The sequence below is a fragment of the Myripristis murdjan genome, chromosome 22, assembly GCF_902150065.1.
Source record: "Myripristis murdjan chromosome 22, fMyrMur1.1, whole genome shotgun sequence".
Taxonomy (NCBI): Eukaryota; Metazoa; Chordata; class Actinopteri; order Holocentriformes; family Holocentridae; genus Myripristis; species Myripristis murdjan.
This window is the reverse complement of record NC_044001.1, coordinates 6372786-6395646: the sequence shown is the minus strand read 5'-3', so window position 1 is coordinate 6395646 and position 22861 is coordinate 6372786. Positions and strand designations below refer to the sequence as shown.

General features: G+C 43.6%; 1 protein-coding gene across 2 annotated transcripts; it reads left to right on the top strand.

Annotated features, from left to right (window-relative positions):
• The first annotated feature begins 50 nt into the window (after positions 1–50).
• On the top strand, positions 51–18918 carry ap5s1 (adaptor related protein complex 5 subunit sigma 1). Of its 2 annotated transcripts, XM_030045021.1 has the most exons (4): positions 51–340; positions 2128–2419; positions 4375–4511; positions 18367–18918. In XM_030045021.1, exons 1-3 carry the CDS (start codon positions 177–179, stop codon positions 4501–4503), a joined length of 585 nt encoding a protein of 194 aa, XP_029900881.1. In that variant the 5' UTR covers positions 51–176; the 3' UTR covers positions 4504–4511; positions 18367–18918. The 2 variants fall into 2 exon arrangements, with proteins under 2 accessions (XP_029900881.1, XP_029900880.1); XM_030045020.1 differs by lacking the exon at positions 18367–18918 and having other exon boundaries at positions 4375–5353.
• The last annotated feature ends 3943 nt before the right edge of the window (positions 18919–22861 follow it).

Genomic DNA, 22861 nt, shown 5'->3' with positions numbered 1-22861 from the left:
CGCCATCTACTGGTTTAACAATAAAACAACAACAACAGCGGATGGGGGGGCGGTCACATGACAAACACGGAAGTATCCGCGGACAACACACTCATATGGACACTCATCATCGCTTCTAGTGGTGCATCAAAGTGCATTAAAGAAGCTCCGTGTCGCCCAAACGTCGCGGAGGAAACATGGTCCACAGCTTCCTGATCCACACGGTCTGCCCGGTGAGCGCCCTGAGCGCCGCCGAGAGCCGGGTGCTGTACTCCCGGGTGTTTGGAGCCGGCGAGGGCCTGGAGCTCCGGCCGGACGAGCGGCGCCTCCTGCACACGGAGAAGCTGCTAGCGGTGGCGAGGTGAGCGAGTGAGCCGCACTAATAACCTGACAACACCGCCGCGGAGCCTGACCCGCCGTTACCGGAGGACAATGAGCAGCATCATTAACGGGGCCGGTGTCAGCGGTGATGTGGCCGGTGTCTGACACGCTGTTATGACTGGCAGGCTGTGAAATCACCAGCAACCAGATGGTGCTGGATGGCGTTTCCCTAGCAGCCACTTTGTCAGGCTGTTAACCCAATTTTATTTATTTATTTATTTATTTATTTATTTATTTTATCTGTTTGACTTACAGAATCTATTACTGCAGGCTATAGTGGATGAAAGTGTGACTTTACATCCTGCATAATGAATTATGTCTGCTAGGAGATTAATGAAATGCACAACGTGACATAAAATATGAATAAACCATCAGGTGTTGTTGGGATGCACCAACAGAAATTGTCCTTAGACCATCAGGGGGCGGTTGTGCTCAAGCGCCATTAAAGGTGCCATGTGTCGCTTTTTGAAATTGATTGTGACACCTTGGTGTGATTAGTGTAAACCAATGAGAACATGCTGCTGTCCTCTATAGGCTGAGTGACAGTCTGCATAAGTGTCATGCATGGATTTAACACGGAGGTGGTTGTCTTTATGAACGTGTGCACTAGGTGGCACTGTAGCAGTGAAGCGGGATGAGCCCGGGGGCCCGCTCGACGTGCACGTTTTGCAACAGTTTCTGACTTGAGTGTCATGTTTCCTGGAAACGGCGTGCAACAGGTGCTGAGGTCTGCTTTCTCTTATGTGGTGGGTGTGTCAGAGGTGTTACCCAATCAGCAGAGATGTGCATATTATCCAAACCTAATTAAAAAGGCAGTGTGCATTGTGGATCTAATTATGCAGTGCAAAAGGGAGTTCAACACATTGCCGTTTACACTTAAATAAATAAAACTACTCAAACCATTTTGCACATATTGTGAAATCACATTCTAAAAGTTTGAAAATGCAGTATACTCAGAAATGTCAACAGTATTCTGGGTGTGCTGTTACACGTTTGTCCCACCATTAAACATGCAGTGGAAAGGGAGGAACTCAAAAAAAAAAATGCAAAGATAATGCAGTGAGAAAAAAACTCCTGCTGCCGTCTTTGAAAATTGCGACCGCATTTCCCATAAACCCCCTTGCTTCCCGTGCTAAAAAGGATGTGTGTTTGCTCAGTCCTCGCCTCCTGGTGAGGATAAACACGCTGTGAAGAAGCGAGCTTCCCCTCGGCGTTTAGTTCATTGCACTACCTGCTATTTCCGGAAACTGCGAAAGCTTTTAACTCCCATCTGCATCTCAACAACACCTTCCACTTCCTATTGTGCTTTTAAGCAATCCAGCAGATTTCCTGTGAAATCCAACCTGATGGCACCGAATTAAAAAAAAAAAAACGAAAGAAAACAATTTCAGCAGTGGCCTTGTTTGTTTACAGTAATTTGACTAATGTCGCAATTAATATGATAATGATTTTTTTTTTTTTTTTTTCATGTGTCACCTTTAATGATCAAAAGCAGGACGGGGGCAGGAAGGCTGACCTCTGGACTCTGGTTTTCAGTGTGAAATAATGCTTCACTCTTCATCTCTTCAAGTTCACCTACAGATGGTCCCTGGCCAGCAAATTTATTTGTGTAGTACATTTAGTATAAAAAAAAAGGGCATTCAAAGGCATAAAAAAGCACCTGATAAGAAATAATAACTTGGAAAACATCTGGAAAAAACACCTGAAAATGGCATAAAAGTCCCAGCATGTGTCGATTCAGCTCAGCGTTCACCTTTTATTCCTCAGGCAGGTCCGGAGTGCGGTTGCCCTGTCCCGGGACGCCTCAGGGAGGGTGCTGGTGGAGACGGTCCCGGGCGAGGAGGTGGTGGCCCTGCAGGAGGCCGACAGCGGCGTCCTGCGGCTCCGAGCCGGAGAGCCCTTCCCCGGGGAGATGAGCGTGCTGTGGCTGGGCGTCCAGAGCCTGGGCTTCACGCTGGTGTGTGAGCCGCACGAAAACCTTCTGCTGGCCGAGGGGACCCTGCGCAACCTGACCCGCCACTGCCTGGAGCACCTGCACATGCTGGGGCCCGGGAGCGAGGTGAGCGACGGTACCACCACGGCCAAAGAAAAGTGTGAAAAATTTAACTTGAATTTCACAAATTTAAAATGATAGTTTGCTTTTTTCTCATTAAATAAATACTAATTCGGTTTTATTAGCACCTGACTATTAAAGCCTCACTGTGCAGCTCCTAAAGGCAGCGAGAGGCACCGGTTTGAAAAAATTCAGTTTCAGTACTCAGTAATCCTGTTAGACACACACATGTTTATCAACTTGGCCGGTCTTTGCTGCTTTATACCAAAAGAAACCATTTTCGGATTTCTCTCTAACATTTTGATTCAGCACTTTCTGTGACCAGAGAAGTGTCCACACCTGATACCAGAATTTGATTTGGCAAATAAAGTGAATCTGAAGTGTCTTAATTAGCTGAGATGGGACACGCCTCTCTGCTCCAGCCCCATTTTGTGAATTAGTCTGACAAAATGTGTTTTTATATAATAATATAGTCAAATAAAACTGTTTAGTGAAGCATCTGCACTGCTTAAAGGCTGCATCATTGATGAGCACTTCATTATCAAACAGTTCTGGGCAAGACGCGCCCACAAGCGCTGGGATTGGACAGGACTTCTGTTGTGCCCACTGCCTATTTGCCCTTTATTCATTTTTATTTATTTGTGCAATAAAGTGACAACAATACAAGTGTAAAACCATACAAATCATGAAGTTGGTAGGTAGAATGGGGGGGTGGGAACAGAGTCACAATACAATCAGACCTCATCAGGGCGAAAAAAGAAAAGCAGAAAGAGAGAAAAATGACAGGACACTGGCAAACGTAAACCACGCGGTCATACCTTGTCCACAACAGAAGTGGGATTCATAATGAGCTGAACAGGCGAAGGTTGATGGATCGACCAATCAAATCCTCATGCACTTACTTACTTTCTTCCCCTTTGCTCCATGTAGAGCAGTGCACTTATGGCAGTGACACCTCGACTGTGGAAGGAAGCGACTTGTGCCATTACCGTGGAATAAATGTTAAATTGCAGGCGGTAGAAAGCCAAATGCAAATATTTCCAGGGCGAGCAGACGCAGAGCTGCTCTCAGTGTTAGTGTAATGAAAAGAGATTTATTTTTATACTCCAGTTTTTGAACTTGGTGACAACGACAAGAAAGTAAAGATGGAAGTAACGGAGCCACACTGTCGGCTGCAACATCATTTCATTCTTACCGCCTTTATAAATAAATAGTGTTGAAAGTGTTAACAAATGCTTCCTAATGCACACACGGTAGTGGTAAGCACACTACTACACAAGGCTATTATTAACATTTGCACCAAAAAAAAAAAAAAAAAAGAGTTTTAAAAGTGAAGTCACAGTTTTGGAGTGTAACTCCACAAAAAGTGAATTCACTGTTTATAGACATCAGAGTTGTAATTTGTGCTTACCTTTTTTTGTTATAGTGCATAAGAAAGCATCTGCTAACTGTTTGCACACCATTTATAAAAGTTTAAAGAGCGGTAGTTAAAATAATTTGCAACTCGTATTGCAGCTGTTGCATGTTTGATTTAGTTTTTCTGATTTCTAGGATGATCACAGTGACGGCTCACAGTGCGCGGCTGTTTAATGGCGAACTAATTTAGTGACAAATTTTGGATCAGGGCTCATTATTGGCAGATAGTCAGCCCTAATGACTCGGATTGAATCGGAGACAAAAAAGAGGACAGGGATAGCCCACCTCATTATATAGGAGCCAGTTCAGTCAAACTTTATTGACTTGTGTGGGGAGTGCAGGAGTGTCAGTCAAAACGCCCAACAGCAGCAACTCATTACACATTACAGAGCCGGCGATAAAACACAAGGCGGCGGTGATGAAATAAGATTGCGCTCATACAGATTTTATTGCTGCTCTAGTTTTAATTAACAGTGATCATAAAAAAAAAAAAATAAAATAAACCTCACTCCACTCGGTCCTCATTAACCACATTTGCCATCCAGGTGCTACTGAGGAGCGACCGCATCGATGTTCTGCTCAGCCGCCTGCTTCCTCACGGGCAGCTCCTCTTCCTCAACCACCGCTTCGCCCAGAGCCTGGAAAAGGAAGTGGCAGCCTACATGGCCAAGTGACTCCCGCTGTAAGATAGCCGCCACGTTGGAGTTCCCTCTTTTAAAACCTCTGTGTGTGTGCGCCGAGAGCGGCCGCATCGCCGAGCTGCCGCCCGATGTCCGATTTTAAGGCGGATCATCGTAGCCCCGAGGCGTAATTGGTGCCGAAAGGTTCAGCCGGCACCAACCTTTCTGCTCCAAACAAGCCGAGCCAACCGGGTGACTGTGGGTAACCTTTGCTGACATTTCTCTGATTGCAGAAGAAGAATGCACTCCTGGCAGCTGCCGTTTCAAGTTCTGTGTGTGTGTGTGTGTGTGTGTGTGTGGTAAACATCTCAGCCGGCGGTTTGAGCTTGCCGGCACGCGTGGGACGCCCCGGCTCACATCCACTTCGTCAAAACGGACTGCAGAAAGTGGAATTTGATAGATGAATGTGTGCAGTTGAAGAGGCCAGCAAAACCCTTTATCTCAGCATAAAATATCGCTATTTATCAAATTCACCGTGGTGCTTGAAAGATTAATATGGAGTCTGACCTTGGGAAAGCAGGCTTGACTCTTTTTTTTGGTCGAGTGTCTAAAAAGTCCTATTAAATCTCTTTTTTTGGATCTCTCTTAGCGGCTGCCAAGGCATCTCCGGTATTCTTGGAGTATGAATGAAGTGTAGTGTACATTACTGCCTTAACTGTGCCTTTTAATAACTCTCCGCAGTGCATAAATAGAAGGAATGGCAGGGGGCAAAAAAAAAAAAATACAGAATTTTGGCTTTGACACATGAGCGGTTAAGTTTGCATCATATCAGAATAACAAGCTGCAGGAGTCAAGTAAAATAAGAAACGACTGGAGTCACTTTTGGACAGAAATGTCATGGTTCTTGACAGATATGGAGGGAAAAAAAAAAAACAAAAAACGAGAGATGAAAAGATGGTAAAGCCACGCTACAGGATGCACACACACACACACACACACACACACAGACGAGACGAACACAGAGCACGCAGCGGCAAGAACAAAACGGGCCACGGTGACAACAACAACAGCAACATCCAGACACAACAACAACAACAACAACAAAAAAAACAAATCGTATTCCTGTATGTGTTGTACCTCCGACTGCGGCTCCCCGTGACGCCAGCCGCTCCTGCTCCTCCCGCTCTCACGACACACTCTTATAGCTTCCACATCCAATCCAAGCCCGAGAGGTGATTGTTGAAAAGTGATTTTGATCCTAGAAACTTTAATCTTCTCCTTTCTTTTTCTATCAAAAATTTAAAAAAATAAATAAATAAATTCAAGCATTATCCAAGGCATGCATGCTATATTGAATTGAATTGAATTGAATTTTTATTTAAGTGTCGTGCACTCAAGGTGCCCAACCCGCATGGGCTTATAAGACACTAAACATGACAAACAGCATTGCATAGTGAGTAACCAGATAAACAAAACAAGATAAGATAAAATAAGATAAGATATTCCTTTATTAGTCCCACGGTGGGGAAATTTCACGTATTACAGCAGCAAAGTGGATAGCAAGATATGAAGCATAATTTACACTATAAACAGTATATACAGATAATAAGTAACAACAGATAAACAAAAATAAAGAAAAACATACATACATTTATACCTGCACATATGGACTACATACTGTATATATTACCAAATTCAAATCAAATATGCATATACGTATGAATGTTTATTTTTATTGTGTTCCTTGACACTCCTGCCCCATGAAATCGAGGATAAACCACATTTCTAACACTGAAACCTTGGGGATTGTACCAGTTTAGAATGATAAAACAAGGATTTACAGTTTGTGCCTGTCTAGTGGTGGGGAAAAAAAAAACAGGAAACTCCACCTCAAAATGCAAAATAGTCAACAAAACTATATATATTTTTTTAAGCGTAACACATCTGTAGTGGAAGACACATCAGAATCAGCACGAGGTGAACATCACTTGAAGCCCAGGGGATGGCACTATTGTTCCTCTGTACCACACCCGCCTTGGGTGGAGTGAAGGACGTTGTGGAGGATAACAAACTCTCACCAACTTGTGTTTAGACTGCTTAGAGTTTTGCACAGACAACTTTTTTTTTTTCCGACTTTGAAAAACCGAAGTTTGCATGAAGATAAAGCTGGTGGTGGTGTGGCAAGGCAAGGCTTTTGTGCAACACTGCCAAAGAGGTAGGTATGCCACCAGCTCTCCAGGTGTATTATACATCAAAAGTGCACGCCATCTGCATTTTTTTTTTTTTTTTGTGAATAAGTACACTATTTTCCTAGTTTATTATTCAGCTCACTTAGCAGCGGAGTCATTTTTGCATGAGTCGACAGCAAAAAGCATCAGTTTTAATTTACCTCGGAGAGTGTAAAAATCAGCGCGGTGCCAGTCTTTATATAAGTCCGCACCCGTCACATTTAATTTAACACTTGAGTTTGAACAGCCGCCTCACCGCCGTATCAGCTCTCTGAGTGGACAAACAGCTCTCCTGTCAACACCTGACAGCTCCAAATCATTGCCAACGACAAAAAAAAAATCAGCACTTATTAACTCCGGGAAGAAACTGCTTTGTGGATTTGTCATCTTGGAATAAAACCTCTCAGTTAACGTGGACACAGAGCGCTCAAGCACCCAGTGTTCCCAGTTACACTCACTTCCATGATGAATCACACACTCACAACCCAATGTAGTGTCAGATTGGAGTGGCCAGTGCTGCCACTAGGGGGCAGTCTGGATCCGGGCATCGTGAGTGTTTCAAGTCTGCGCCCCAGAGAAGATAAATGGCGACAGCACAGCAGAAACTCAGCAAAACTAAGAAATCAGGATAGTTGTTGCTTTGAAACTGTTTTAAATGAGCAGCGAGACATCAAACAAACAGTTTGCAGAGATTGTTTTCATGTGTGTGCAGCCCGTCTGTAATTGCATCTAATTAGTGACACGCAGGCACAGGAGCTCCATCTTTGCTTGCAAACAGCTGTTTGAAGGCTGCCCCGCGCTCGTGTCAAGTGCAGATGAAATACACAGGATTTCGAAGCAGTTTTCTCTAGGTCTGTGTGTGCTGCATGTTTTGCCTCTATGCCTGCGAGAGTTCGGTTCGAAATTCAGTTTGTTTTGTACACAGGGTTATCAATACAAACTTGTCACCGATCTCCACATCATAAACAGCGGATTAGCAAAAAAGAGAAAGTCAACTAAGAAAAAGTGAAATGGCTGTGTAGAAGTTTTTACGCAGGCATGTGTGACTTTCATGTGCAAATTTTCTCATTGCGTGATGCAGTCACACGGCTAGCCTGTAGCCTGCTTTGAAAAGAGGCCACTTCAGGGTTATAGGTTAGAGCTGGGATTAAGGTTAAGATGAAGAGAGGAGTCTAAAGCATCGAATATCACTGGTTAATCTGACTGAAGGTGTGTTAATCTGGGAAATCGGCCACTGTGGTTATTGGGATGACTTTTAGGCTTCGACGGCACCGGATGGAGAACAGCTGCGGTAAGGAGGGTGAATGGTAATGCGAGTCCATAAAGTTCCAAGAATAGCAGCAAAACAAACTTAATTTGTATCCCGTTCCACATCATCTTACTCTCTGTAGGACGGCAGGTCACCCGGCAGGAGGCAGAGCTGCAAGTGGGCCAAAGTGAAAAACCTGTCGTAGCCATCAGCCACTTTCAAACACACATCCCGGCACATTAAAGGATCTACGTTTCTGGAAATGCAAGGGAATCTTATGCACGCACACACAATAAATTTCAGGAACATTTTGTCATTCACACAAGCCATAGTCTGTGCAAATCTTACCATTTTCCAGACATTTTCACCGTCAAACTTGCAGATTTTATAAGAAAAGGTAAAAGAAAAGCTTGTGCAATCATCTTCAGAGGCCACCTCACCAAAAGCCACAAATCGAGCTCAACAGTGCTGTCCAAACCCAAAGTGCCCTCTCAATAAGGCCGAGATATGCAGCCGTCCTTTAGCTGAATTTGAGTGACAAGGTTGTGTATCGTAAAATGGGTTTGGTGCAGCTGCGATGTTGGACCGTGATCGTAGGCAAAAGGGGAAAGTAAAGTCTTCACATACAAATGCAAATACAAGTCTGTAACCTTGGAGATAAAGTCTTCACCATCTCATTTTCCATTAGCCAAAGTTAACAAGCATAACACTAAAAATCAAGTCAAGTAGCGACTCGATTGATGACTAAAAGCTTTGACGTTTGTTGTGCACTAACATTTAACAGCTGTTTCATCTCGTGAGGCTTTTGCTTGGGGCAGGAACGCCCGACGACGCGAGGACGAGCTCTGCTGATGTTTCACTTAAGTCGAAATTCTGCTGTAAAAATCTACATAAGTAAAATGAAAAAGGGAGTGAAAGTGACTGAGTTACTTTTTCCAAACAGTAACTGTGTTAGCTGGGATTTTTTTTTCCAGAAAAGGAGGAGAGAGCGTGCTGCAAACTGCATTCTTTTAAAGGTGCATTACGCAAAACTGCCGAGGGTTGATTGAATTGAGGACAATGTAGACTCAACTGATAAATGTGGAATAAGCACATAATATGATGGCTGAGTCTACATTGTCCTCATCGCCTTTTTTCCCCACACTTATTCCACCCATTTACCAGCTGCAAATTTTCATAGAGCACCTTATTTTGGCAATTTGGAAACGACAAAATGTGCATTTCTCTTCTTATCTTTGCTGACTGAGCTTTTATTGTGAAAGGCTCCACAATCTTCCAATGATCATTTGTTCTCTGTAATGGACCTGATTTCAAATGTAGTGAAGGACAAAATGGACTGAAGCACAAGCAAAAACACTGGCCTTCAAAAAAATACTCCAAAAAGTACAAGTGCACCAAAAAAGATACTCAGATGCTGTGATTGGTTCACGCCAAAGAAACATTCCCACGAATTTCACCATGTCCTGAGCAGGAATATTGCCGGAGCAGATTTTTCCATAGGACTGTCCTGAGCTATAGTGTTTCCAGGACAGTGTCAGTTTGAAAATGGTTGTCGAGTCGAGGGGGCAACATCCAGCCGAGCGTCGTTCCCAGCACCTGCAACCTCGGTGTCGTCCTCACTTGTCCCGGTCGGATTTTCCCAGCCGTGATTGGAGAACGAGCAACCTCCGGGCCATAAACCGCCTCGTCTAACGATTTGTCTGCCACCTAACGTTCTGTGTGTGTGTGTTATAAACCTTTCCCCCTGCCTTCCTTCTCTCCAGCAGCCCTTATTTTCACTCATGATCCTCACTGCGTAAGCTGAGTGGACCCAAGCTGACATTGTCACAACCCATCTGAGTCACTCGCTCAATCTCTCCTTTACCTGCTTTTTGTTCCACCGCCAACCCCCCCGGAGGTTCAACAAAAGATTTTCTCATTGAATTTAGACACTGGCCATTGAATACGCCGGCTCTCGACTTTACGGATTTTCCTGTTAAATATTTTTCTCCTGCCTCATTAGATGTCTCTCCGACTATTGTATGGCTCATAGCGAGAGCACGGTGGAGAAAATGGGCTCGGCTCTAGCCAAGGATACAATATGAATTTCAATGTGAGTTGACGACTTATTCACTTTATCCTCTGTCAGGGCATGCAGTGTGAAATACCTGAACGCCACGGCTCCCATTCATATACATTAGGCATCATTTCTATTCCCTTTCATGCGCGCTGGCCTTGAATTTCAAACATTCCTCACACAGGCGAAGCTAAGTGGAGTTTCTGTTGGAGAGGAGGAAGAGGAACTCTCCCCTTATTGAAGGCAGCAATAACAGCTAAATGCCACTCACAGTGCCACAACAGATCTGTGTGATCTGTGTATTTCAGCATTCTTCAGATCATGCAGGAGAGAGATTATGTTTGTTTGAAACATGTGGGTGTTGACCCGCTAAGCTTGAATTAATGGCTTGAATGTAGTAATGATAATTTCTGATGTTGGTGCTTTGCCATAATGCTGTGAGCACCAATTACCTGGGTTTCTCTCAAACCCAAAGCCTTTCTCTCTCTCTCTGTCTCACACATGCATGCACGCACACACACACACACACACACACACACACACACACACACACACACACACACACACACACACACACACACACACACACACACGCAGCTCCCTTCCCCTCCCAGACTCATCCAGTCTGAGGCATCAGAAGAGAGATGTTCTCTCTTAGCATCTCAAATCGCGTTAGATTTCCAATTTCAAGCCATTTATTTCTCTTTTTTTTTTGTCACCGTTGAAAAATGACAATCTTTTTCACATTTCAACCAATACGCGCCAGGCACTTGGCATCTTAAGGTATAGCTTGTCAATCTGACGACTATCACGCCACTTCAAACAACCCAATTAATTGAAAATATAAGTCAATTATGGCTTAATTAAGCTCTCTCTGCAGAGCGATTCCTCTGCAGGTTTGCGGTCGGGCTTATTATCAGTGAAAGGCAGTGCAGTGCTGTCTGTGGGGAAACAGTCGAATAAATAACAACTTTATGAAAAAACAGAAAACAAGGTCTTTCATATCTCCAGTTTTCTGCCTTTTTGGCTCTTTTTTGTTTTTCCCCACAAATTGATTTGTTGATCTGTGAATAAGCTAAGTGATAAACTAGTCTAGACTGAAAAAGGCCACATGCTCCTGATGCTCCGATAGCGACTCAGAGGGGATTATACGGCAAACAGGATGCCATCTGCCTCTGCACTGATGGCAATCTTATTTTTCCTTAAAACCATTATTTAAAGCGAAGATAGAGAGGCGGATAACATGCATGGGCCCTCTCACACACACTGCGACAGGCTACCGCTCACACAGCGCCATCTTTAACCACAAACTTTTGGATTTCTTAACAGGTATTGTGCCACACAGGACGGATTGCACAATTTTGTGTTTTTGAAAATTAAAACCAAACAACACATAAAATATTCAGATCTTAATTATATACTAGGAAGCTGGATCACCCGCCTCTGCTGAGATGCATCATTCCTATAATCTCAGCAACTCTGAGCAAATGTGATAATATCACCAGGCCTATTACCGGATATAAATCCAGCTCATTATCTCTTTCTTCTCCCTAATTGTTGACCTCTTTGACCAGAGTCTCGCTCTGAGTACAAGCTGCAAAATGTTACTTCCTCCTCAGCAAATGTACGAGAGAGTTGCTGACCCATTTATAGCAAAAGAACATTTAGACTCTGGCCCGTCTGCACGGATACAGATATTTTTAAAAGTGCAACTTGATTTCGCAGTTTTTAGAGAAAAAAAAAAATCTGTTTACACTGGAGCATTTTCAAAACTGTCTGTACCCATGAGAATGCAAAAATGCACAAGTCTCTGCTATATGAGCCTGAGACAAAGACACAGAAGAGTATTCACAGCTGTACACGGCAGCGCATCCAGATTAAGAGGGGACTGCAGAGTTACAAGTACAATTATGGTTAAAAATGTCCCAATAATGACACACTACAAAAGAGCAAAGAGGCAGCAGGAACGTCAGTGTGACTAAGCTGTACAAGAGGAAAATGGTGTGAAACATAAGGACCACAGACACTTTGTTCATGCAGACAGGAGGCCAAAAAGTTTGATTTTCCATTGAAACAAGTAAATAAATGAATAAATGAAAATATTGCTATATGGCCATGGTTCTATGTCCCTCCATTTAACCTAGGCCAGGAGTGAGATCTGTGGTAGGTCATCACTCCACCTCCTTGTTCTGCTCTTTTCATCTTCCCAAAGTGCCAGTTTCAGGGTGAAACTGTAGACTAAACATGTTGGTCCTGATTTTTCCACTGATTTTTCACTTGTTGCAAGAAATACAGGAATTTTCGAGCTCTGTTTGCACTGGAAAGTACAAATCCCCCCCATGGATACTGTGGTATTAATAGTAATGTCTCAAAATGAATGTGGTAATGATTAATTGATATTTAAATGCAACACATATACATTTCGTGGCATCCTGCTGGTCCAAAGGGATGAGGCGTGCGTCATATGAACATGACATCCTGGGACTTTTACTGCACGCCATCCGTCCTCTCATCCTGTCCGTTTCCACTTTAAACTGGAATGAAGGTAAAATATGCCAAAAAGAAGAAAACCCATAAAAACAAAAACAAACCAAACATAAAAAAAAAATGGATCACCCTTTTGATCAGGGAAATTGACTAAAATATGTTTTCATTTACAGCAGCAGCTTGGGAAAAAGGGGCGCACACTGAGTGAGAACTTATCAACAGTACCACAGTGTTTTACTGTCGGCTGCTGAGAAAGGGTGTTCAATTTTGTTGCCCAATGGCACTTTGTCGCCATTTCGGGAGGGAGGAGAATTATTCATCTACTTGCACCATGTAGGTTTTCCCCATCAGTGCTTAGCTTCAGACCGGCAGTCTTCCGGCACAGGCTCATTTCTCTGTTCTTCAGGCCGCTGCCACTCTGATTTAATTTGGATAATAAAATCAGTCAATTTGCACCACCGTTAAAATATGAATTTTATGTATGTCTCCAGCTTTTCCAGTTTACCACAGCCCATTAAGTCTTCGGCATCTCGCCCTTAAACGTCGTCTAATTCAGCCACACGGCGCTCGTGGCACGCGAGAGCCCAGAGTCGGGAAGTGCTGTGCAAAAGTGCCTCATTATGGCTGCTTTCCAAATTAAATGGAGAGGATGCATTATTCATTTGTGGAGAATCCCCCGCCACTGGGGCCCAGCAGGAAAACAGGAAGTACGTGAGGTTTTCTCTCCACCAGGCAGCCTGTCATAATTGGTTGATAGACCCAGTTCTGCAGCTAGGGCCCAGGAGGACGTGTGCGGCGCGCTCTGTTGTGTCAATGACAGCGTGTCCAGGAGGCCCTTTTGCATGTGATCCTCTCCCTTCCTGCATGAGTAATATCGCCTCTCCTGCGTCCACTCACCGATGCTTCCATCACGACTACCCCCGCGACAACACAGATCACGCAATGGGGGGAAGTCTATAAAAATTGGAGTGCGCTGTTTTAATATGATAATTCCAAAATTCGGATTCAGCTGAGCAGACGTGGCAATATTTTTTTGCACCGCCGTTCATTATGGCTCCTTGGGAAAACAGAACATGACACATTTGGCCTTTGCTTAACTCTTCCACAGGCGTGTCGTAAGAAATAACTCCACCTGATTGAAATGCTGGAGCGAGAGAGGTTGCACTGGTAACATACCATACAGCAGCGTGTGTATTATGATGTTTTCAAGCTAATGGAGAAACCGCAACCTGCAGGAGGAAGACGCACTTCCCTTGCATTGTTCCTCGGCTGTCGCAGTCTACTTGCACACCGAATCCTCCTTTCTCAAGGTATTTTCTTTGTACACAGCACTGCAGCTATAAAGAGGGAATTGCAATTAGGGGGAAAGTGGGTCACTTGCGGCAGCGAGGGAGTGCAGCAGAAAGCAGTGTGCGCTTGTCATGTCATCTCCCACTAAGCTGCAGTCACTCAGGACAGGCCCCCGGTGTCGGCCGTGTCAGTTTGGGCAGGTTGAATCCACTCTGAAAGCAAGCTTGTCCAATCCTCTCCTGACTGGCCATTACCTTTCACAGCGAGAGCCTCTGATATGTTGGATGACAGCTGTCATGTCTCATGCTGCCCAATGACTGCATACGTTTAAGAGGATTAAAACTCTGTCCAAGCCTCATGTGCGATAGGAATCCTCCTCAGAGCAACGGGCAACACTTTGTAAAGCCGACATACAGCATTTAACGTTTTTATTACCTTATTGTACCGGCTTGCCACAAGGGTACGGAGTAGCCAGCTTCGTCATCCCCCTTGGGAGGAAGTTTTTGCCCACTGATCTTAATTATTGCATATTTTAATCATTTTTGCCTGATTGTAAACATATAGTGAATTATTGTAAAGGCGAATTAGGCCTCTTGTGCGTTTTAGTCCACACAGTCTCCATTAATATTTAAAACCATGCTTATTCCTGACTGATCAGAACCGTATTGTTTTACTCAAAATGTAAATGCACTCTATAAACAAGGTTATTTAAGAGGGGGAAGTGATTTTAATCCCTTGGCTTATCTAGCCTGTGCATCTGTTTTTTACATTCAACTATTTCTAAAATAAACCTATGCCAAAAACAGCTCTAAAATAACAAAATGTATGCATCACTTGACTCAAATCGTGTGAATTTACTGAATCAGCTTCTAGTCTTCATCGTCCCAGTCCGCTACCAGCTCAAAAAAGTGTCTGTCTAATCACAATTTGTTAATCAAAGCTATTTTATTAGAGTAAAAAATAGATATAATGAAGTAGCTGACTGGATTTAAATGTGTAATTGGTTGATTGATTGGAGGGTGGGGGTGATACAGGGGTGTAGCTACAAATTTAGGGCCCCATGCACAGAAGGGCCCCCTCTGCTTTTCTGTCGCATCACCATTAATCTCAAGTGTGACAACCAAGTCTGTTTCTGCTAATCCACAACTCAATCTCTCTCAGTCGGTTATCAGTCTGATCCCAAACTGTAATCTTTGGTTTTAGATGCTGTACCCAGTTTAGCGCAACTGCCTGTCGACTCTCGCCAGATAATTTGTGTTCGAAATCTGTTTCGGGAGGCGAGTTTTTGTTTCAGTCAGCAGCGGCTCCTCGTCGTCTTGCCTCTTCCAGTTAGAGTCAGCACAACAGCTGCTGTGTTAAATTTTTGGAGAAAGTCTTCCTTGTTTGCAGTTTTTCAGATTTCAAGCGAACCTTGTTTACAAACCACAACGGTGTGAAATAAACACATCAAATATTAAAAAATGCACTTTTGAGGACCACGGAAAGCATTTTAGTCGTGACGCCTCGGGGGCCGTCCCTCAGTAGAGGCCGTTCTCACCAGGTTGGCCCCCGGGTTGATGGCCAGTTAAACCGTTCTCCTAACAAAGGCGAAGTGTTAATAATTTGTGCTAATAAGGGGAGAGCATCCACATTCATCAACCCCGACTCACCTTTCACCGGCCAGCTCTGAACAGCAGTGTGCAATAGCTAATTACTCTTTAATCTGCGAGCTGCCAGTGAGAGACATTTCTGTCCAAAGCTCTCCAGCTGTCATAGTTTATCACAGCGGCTTTCAAAGCTGTACCTGCCTCAAGATCAGACATTTCAGTTTGCTAACTAACTCAGAGAGAAAAGCCGGTTATGCAAATGATATGCTGAGAATGTAACCATGAGAGCTCCCATTGCTTAAATATGTTTCTGTGGTTATGGGCTGATTGGTTTGAAGGACCGTACGAGTGATTTTTCCGTGTCTAACACATAAACATCACGTTTCTGCTCATCTTTTCCCAAACAACTCCCGTATCACTTTTCCTATTTTTTTTTTTATCCGGCCACTGGATTCCGTTCTTTCCACCGTGACATGAAAATGAACTTTCAGAGACTTCAAACCTCCTTCACACCAGTGTTGCATCACTGTAATAATGCAAATTGGAAAATGGAGGGATGTTATGATGGCGCACAAGGGTCCCTTTAGAGAGAAAAAAGAAAATGAAGGAGCCAGGGGATGAGGGGTAATATTCAGAGGAAGAAAACTCAGAATTTCCGAGGGTAAAGTGGTAAATCTACGAGAAAAAACAAATTTACGAGAAAAAAAATGCTTTTTTAATCTTGAAAGTTCTTTTCTCATTTTTTTTTCTTCTTTCCGGCCCTGTAATTTTTTTGTCTTGCCCTACAGTGACCCTTGTACACCATCTTAGGATATTTATCGATTATATGTTGTGAAATCTGTAGTGATTAGCGTTCATTGTCGGAAAACATGACTGGAAAAGAAGGAATTAATGGAACAAAAAAAATCCAACCCCCTCCAGAAAGGGACATGATTCTCTGATAGGAACTATGATGCAAATATATGTAGCTGTTACAGCTCGATAATGTAGGGCAGTAATTTAAGCCTCATCTTTCATTTGCTTTGGTTAGCCCTCATTTGGTCTTGTACAGCTCTGCTGGTGGAGCGTGATATTAACACTGCCAGGGGTTAGGGGTTAGATTCCCACTGGGATAGCCCAGATTAAAATGTAGACATTTTTGGTAAATAAAGCAGCACAGACCAAGGTTTTGTATAAAAAAAAAAAAAAAAAGAAGAAGAAGAAGAAGCCTTACCCATCCTAATTGAGACCCAATAGATTTTCCCTGCCAGCTCATGTTAAATTCCAGTCATGTATCTGCTCATCTCCATCCACAGAAAATAATCAAAACACAGGAGCAAATCACAAACTGTCAGATCTTTTGCCTCTCTCGTCTCTCTTTTAGCATCCTTCGATATAAAGTGATCACAGATCAGCTGGGTGGGTAAACATGAGCGTGCTGTGTGCAGTTCACTGACATGTTATAAGTTTTATGAGGACTGAAGATAATTAAATAACACAGAGAGGGAGTGCTGTGCTGTGCTGTGCCGTGCGATATTGTCAGCTGTAGATCAGCACATCAGCGCCGATATCGCACGGCATAGCACGATCTCAGCTGTGTTGCTGCGATTACACCCCAGTTTCATTATTTATTCATTACTGGCGTTTTTTTTTTTTGTTTTGTTTTTGTTTTTTTGTGATTAGCTGCTGAGAAAATGATTCGGCAAAGAAAAATAGCTGCACAGTGTAGATGTTGGCTTTGTAGCTAAGTGGCATCGTGCAACAGAAGCTCGTGGGGAGTCCAAGAGGTCTGCAACTTTTATAAAGCCGGATCCTCATTGGTGACCTCGTTAAACTGCAATTTTTAAATCACAAACGCCAGACAACTTGTGCTGCACTGCCCTCTAGAGGCTGAAACTTGCAGGCGTGTTGCACTTGGGTATGGCCAGAAGTTCTTCAAGTTTTTCCCCAACACTAAATCAAGAGTCATATTTTTTTGAAAGCCTTCTAATTTTATGGGCTTGTTGTACTTTGTGGCTGCTGCAGTCGGTTTGGCAGACTGTTTGTGCTTCGTATCAGCTGAGTCGCAGGTATCGAAGGTATAAACAGCGGGGAGTGATGCTACACGCGCAGAAATGCAGTTGGAGTGCCATTACCAGGAGATATTGGCACTCATCACAATGCCTCTCAGCCAATCAAAATGCAAGCATGGATCTGGCTGTGGTACGTGTGTGTATGTGTGTATATATATATATATTTTTCAAACAGCTACCTCTAGCAGCCATTTGGAGCAGCCAGAGTACGAATTTGTCTTGTGTGGCTTTAAAAATAAAAGCATCTGTCAATTGGCAGGTGTCACTTTAAAGCATTCTGCGGCGGAGTGCTGCACTTCACCAGGCCGGCGTCGCTCCCACCGACACCCGATAACAGGCGCGCATGCCATTAGTCGACCCTCCTTCACCTGACTGAGGGCCACAATTAGCCAACAAAAGGTAATCGCAATCAATTTCAATTTCACCTCTGCAGAGAGGATCGAGAACATAAGGGGTTAATTATCCCTCCAGAGTATTGATTGGTGTTTCTCGCTGGCCCGTTAATTAGGGTGAGTGATTTGTCACCGGGGTTTGGAGTGAGAGATAAATGATAAGGTGGAGGGGAGGGGAGCGTGGAGTGATTTGCGCGGCCCCCTCCTCGACAACATGGAGCCTCCTCTCCTCCAGCCACTCTGCTCCCTCCTCTGCTCCTTCCTCCTTAAGACACATGAACATAAACGTGAATCTGAGTGTGTCTTGACCTGAATAATGCAGGGGCCACTGCTTCGGTGTATTTTTTATATTTTTTTTCCCCCCGCTTCGAGTCATGTTTCACAAACCGGTTGTTGTAGGGGCATGCTCTGTCATTCAAATCCTGTCTGAGATTTTGCATATCAAGCACAGTTTAAGACATGGAAGACGTGCCTCAGTACATATATAGTTTGTTTTTTGTGTGTGTGTGTGTGTGTGTGTGTATGTTTTTCATGATCTGCTCCATGCTCAAGCATTCAGTGTTTTTTTTCCCCACTAGAAGAAGATACCTCTTCAGGCTGTCTCGGCGTCATATCCAATTGATGGGCGAATGATATGGATGGAATAAAAACCCCCGTAGAGAAGCACTTCTTTCTAATGCGGGAGCTTTCCATGCCGTCCGCTTGGCCATGCATGGCTACACGGGTGACAGTATGGCTTAGCTGTGAAAGCGAGGCAGGCAGAGCTGTGAGGCAGGCCTAATTGAAAAACTCTCCTAGGTGAGACAGAGGAGATGGAGCTGTAAAAGGCCCGGTAATTACCGAGGCCACTAATGAGAGATAATTAGGTCATATGGCAATGTCTCTGCCGGGGCTTTACCACCAGTGCTGCAGTTAGAAATAAAAAGGTGGGCAAACTATGAACTCTCTGATGGTGATCACCACCTGGCAAACAAGCACAGGTACAAATGAGCAATTATGCAGTAATGATAGCACTTTTTAGGATCTCGAAAGGACTTCATTTTTGTGCCGCCTTTGAGTGACAGAACGGAAGATTACCTCTTAAGACCGCTGCTAGAATTTGACATTTTCAGCATTTATCTTTTGGTTGGGACGACACACATTTGTGTAACTTTGCAAATAAACTGCATCTTGAAAAATCATATAGTCTCTTATTCTGTGTTAAAATATTTTTTTTTATGAAAAACAAGTGGAAAAAAAAATGCCAGAGGGATGAGATAATCCCACTTGTCTCCAGTGCTAATCAACATGTGAAGTGTCATTTTCCTAATCCTAGTGGGCTGATCTGCCTCATTCCACCTTGTTTAACTATATTTATACTTATTCCCAGAAAATTTTCATAAATAAGAGAAACTGCTTTGGAAACAAATGGGACTATCTCATCCCACTGGCACTTGTTTAAAAAAATGAACATAATAAAATACAAAAAAAAAAAAAAAAAAGAAGACGTTTTAAGACTGAATATGAGAGCAAATTGCTTTTGCAGTGTAACTCCATCCATTAAAATTGAATGCTCATCAATAATGAGTTAACCAGCACTTTACCTGAATGTTGCTTCTTAAGATGAGATCGGCTCTCTCACAAATAAAAAGGTGGGTAAAATCAATTGAGGTGGGTTAACCCTCCACTGCACGCTCTCCAGGAATTGAAGCCCTCTTTCAGGAGAGGTGGAGAGACCAATTATTCACACACACACACACACACACACGTGCACACATGCACACACACGGGTTTGATATCTAAAAGTGTTTATCTAGTTTTTATCTGCATTCATGGTCTTTCTGGTTTTATTGACTCAGAGGTTAAGGATGGGACGGGGTGGAGGGCTTGAGGGCTTGGGGGGTGGAGGGGTGAGGGGTGAGGGTTGGCATGGCGGTGGGTTGTGTCAGGTCCAACATCGTGCTTAGCTGTCAGGACGTCATGACTATGACAGCACACACCGTCATGGTAATGGTCAGAGAGGCATAACAATGCAGAGCAACAGAGCATGAACAGAGCATGCCAGCACACGTTGTGTCCACAATGAAGACTTTATACACCGACTCCCTATACGGCAGTGTGTATATAAATATATATATATAAATATATATATATATATATATCGATGCCACAATTGATGTTTCACTGCCTGCTCTGGGAAACGTTTGCACATTGTTTAGTTTGCTGTCTCTTTTGGAGAACTAATGTGAAAGTCAATATTTCTTGAATTTGTTTTGTGTGCAGTGCTCAGTTTGTGGAAAACATTGATTTGTTCTCCGGCGTCGTGCGTTCGGCTTTTGTGGTTGAGGGGAAAAAAGTTTCTCTGTGGCATTTACCACATGCAGGATTTTGAAGTGTATGTGTGCTTGTGCGTATGGATGTCGTCTCTTGCGCTCTGTCTTTCACACACACACACACACACAGACACATGCATGGCTGCCCATGGCCTTCAGATTCAATGAAGGTAAAATGTTTCCACTTAACAAATAGGCAAGTATCCTCTACGGAGCAGAGGCAGCCATGTGGCTTTTTATTGGAGAAACATAAAACCGAAGTGGAGGAGTCATGAGTCCGGCTGTACAGAAAGCCCTAATGGGCCTTCTCCAGCGCTCTTCAGGATAATGACCTCTTCAGTCCGCCAACCATTTAAACGATCTCCAATTAATTGGGCAGGAACCTCAATCATGTCTGTGCTTTTCCCCCCAGCTGACCCCGCTCTCTTTCTATCCATTAGCGGTGTTCCTGTTCCGCGCCGCCCGGGCCCGCCTTCCGAGAGCATCAGGCCCGGCGCTGAAGCAAAGCCTCTTGTCAAAGTGTTTACAGATTCACACCACTGTTAAGACAGGCGTATCTCGGATGTTTTCTCAACGCGCGGCGCATCTCAATCCGCTGCTCCCGGGGTCACGCACGTACCCCGTGATGGGCGGCAGGGAAAACAGATGAAGACAGGGGTGTCGCCGTCTCGCCGTCTTTACACCCCTCTGATGCGGCTCAGATGTATTAGGATGGTTAAGTCCAAGTGGGCGGGGCCGGCTCGCTCGCTTCCCGCTCTGCCTTGGCATATGAAGTCTCGTTGTGGGTCCCGTCTCGCCCGTGACAAATAGATGGTGGCATCTGTGGGCTGCATGCCTGTGCAGCATGGCGGCCGGGGACAGCGGCTGGCGGGACGGCATGAATATTCATCACGGCGGTGCTTCACCCCATCGGCCCCATGCCGGCTGTTTCTTGTCCTCCAACAGTCACAGAGAGGGAGGATGGGAAAAGGGAACGTGCAGAGGGGAAAAAAAAAAAAAAAAAGGAGACGAGGGTCAGGAATGAGAAGGAGGAGAAGGACGCTAATGAGGGAGAAGGCTTAGTTCTGAAAGACGCGTGGACTACATCGGAGAGACAGTGTGGGAAAGGTGCGACGGGGAGAAAAATTGGGATGAGAATGCAGGAAGAGAGGAAGAGTGAAGGAGGGAAAAGGGATGGCTTCGGGAAGATAACTAGACAGCGACGGAGGAAGGAGAGGTGTAGATGTCTGAGGCGCTGGGAGGAGAGCGAGCACGAGAAGAGACGAAGACTAAAAAAACGACTAAATTAAAGGACGGGGTTTGGCATTTTTCAACCTCGGCCATATTAAAATGTTACCACCCATCGTTTATAACCGCACACAGCATAACCTCACCGCTATAGATTAAAGCACTCGGCTGCAGCATTTGATCAGAGCAAGTCATTTTCAGCCTCAGAAAAAACGTCTAAATGCATCATAAATGTTCTTGGAGAGTCAAATACGTCTTGAAACTGTCCGTCCAAAAAATGAGCCCAAATGGTGCTTGATAACTCGGCTTAATGCTGCATTCAAGGGAACGTGGATCTCTGGTTTTTAAATTCCCGACTCACAATAAACCTACGCTCACAGTGTCCAAAAAATTAATGATAATTTCTTAATTTAGAGTCTCTCGGACACAGACACTGCAAGGCTTGATGAAACATGACGCACAAGCAAAGACAGTCAGAGCAGACGCAAAAGCAGAGGAAAATGGTATCTTGAGATGAGAGAAATCAATGCGAAGCGACATTATTGGAGAAAAAACTTCAGGTAATGGATTCTTTCTTGCGCTTGTATGTTTTCATTTCGTATTTCACTGCGTCATCTAAATTGACCAGGACACACCCAGCTGTTTGAAGGGTTTAAGCAGTGTTTTTTGTCTTCCTCGAGATTTTAGGCCGCTCTTGTCTTTACGATCAGAACGCTTCACAAACGGTTCCTCTAGGAGTGCAGATACTTTTGTGGGATGTTTTCTGCTGCCCTTAGTAGTTGACATACAGATTTTCCTCTTAAATCTGTGCACTTTTCTAAAAAACTTAGAAAAAAAACAATGAATGTGCATGTGTGGCCTCCCTGTTCTGTTCCTTTTGGACTCTTCTGACAAAAACTGTGGAATACACGGCAAAAAGTCCAAATCTTATTATTTGTCTTATTTCAAGTCAAAATGTCTTATTTCTAGTCAAAATATCTCATTACACTTAAAATAAGACATGATCAGCTCAGAAATTACTTGTTTTTAGACAATTTTCACCTGTTTCAAGTGAAAATTTACTTGAAACAAGAAACAAATTTTGCCAATGGAACAAGCAAATTTTTACTTGTTCACTTGTGTCACAGGTAAAAATTTGCTTGTTCCATTGGCAAAATTTGTTTCTTGTTTCAAGCTAATTTTCACTTGTTTCAAGTAGATTTTCACTTGAAACAAGTGAAAATTGTCTAAAAACAAGTTATTTCTGAGCTGATCATGTCTTATTTTAAGTGTAATGAGATATTTTGACTAGAAATAAGACAAATAATCTTGGTAAGATTTGGACTTTTTGCAGTGTAAGAATGAAATTTCATTGGCCGGTCTACATGGCTCTCACCGTTGCTTGACTCTAATCATACGCTTATTGCATTTTTTTTTTTTTTTTTTTTAAAAAGTAAAAGGTTCTCACTTAGATCAACCTTTGGCATTTCAGCGTAGCGCACCTTTGAGTAAAAGTGTCGATTTTATTAGTCTTGGCTCGCAGCAGATGAGTGAA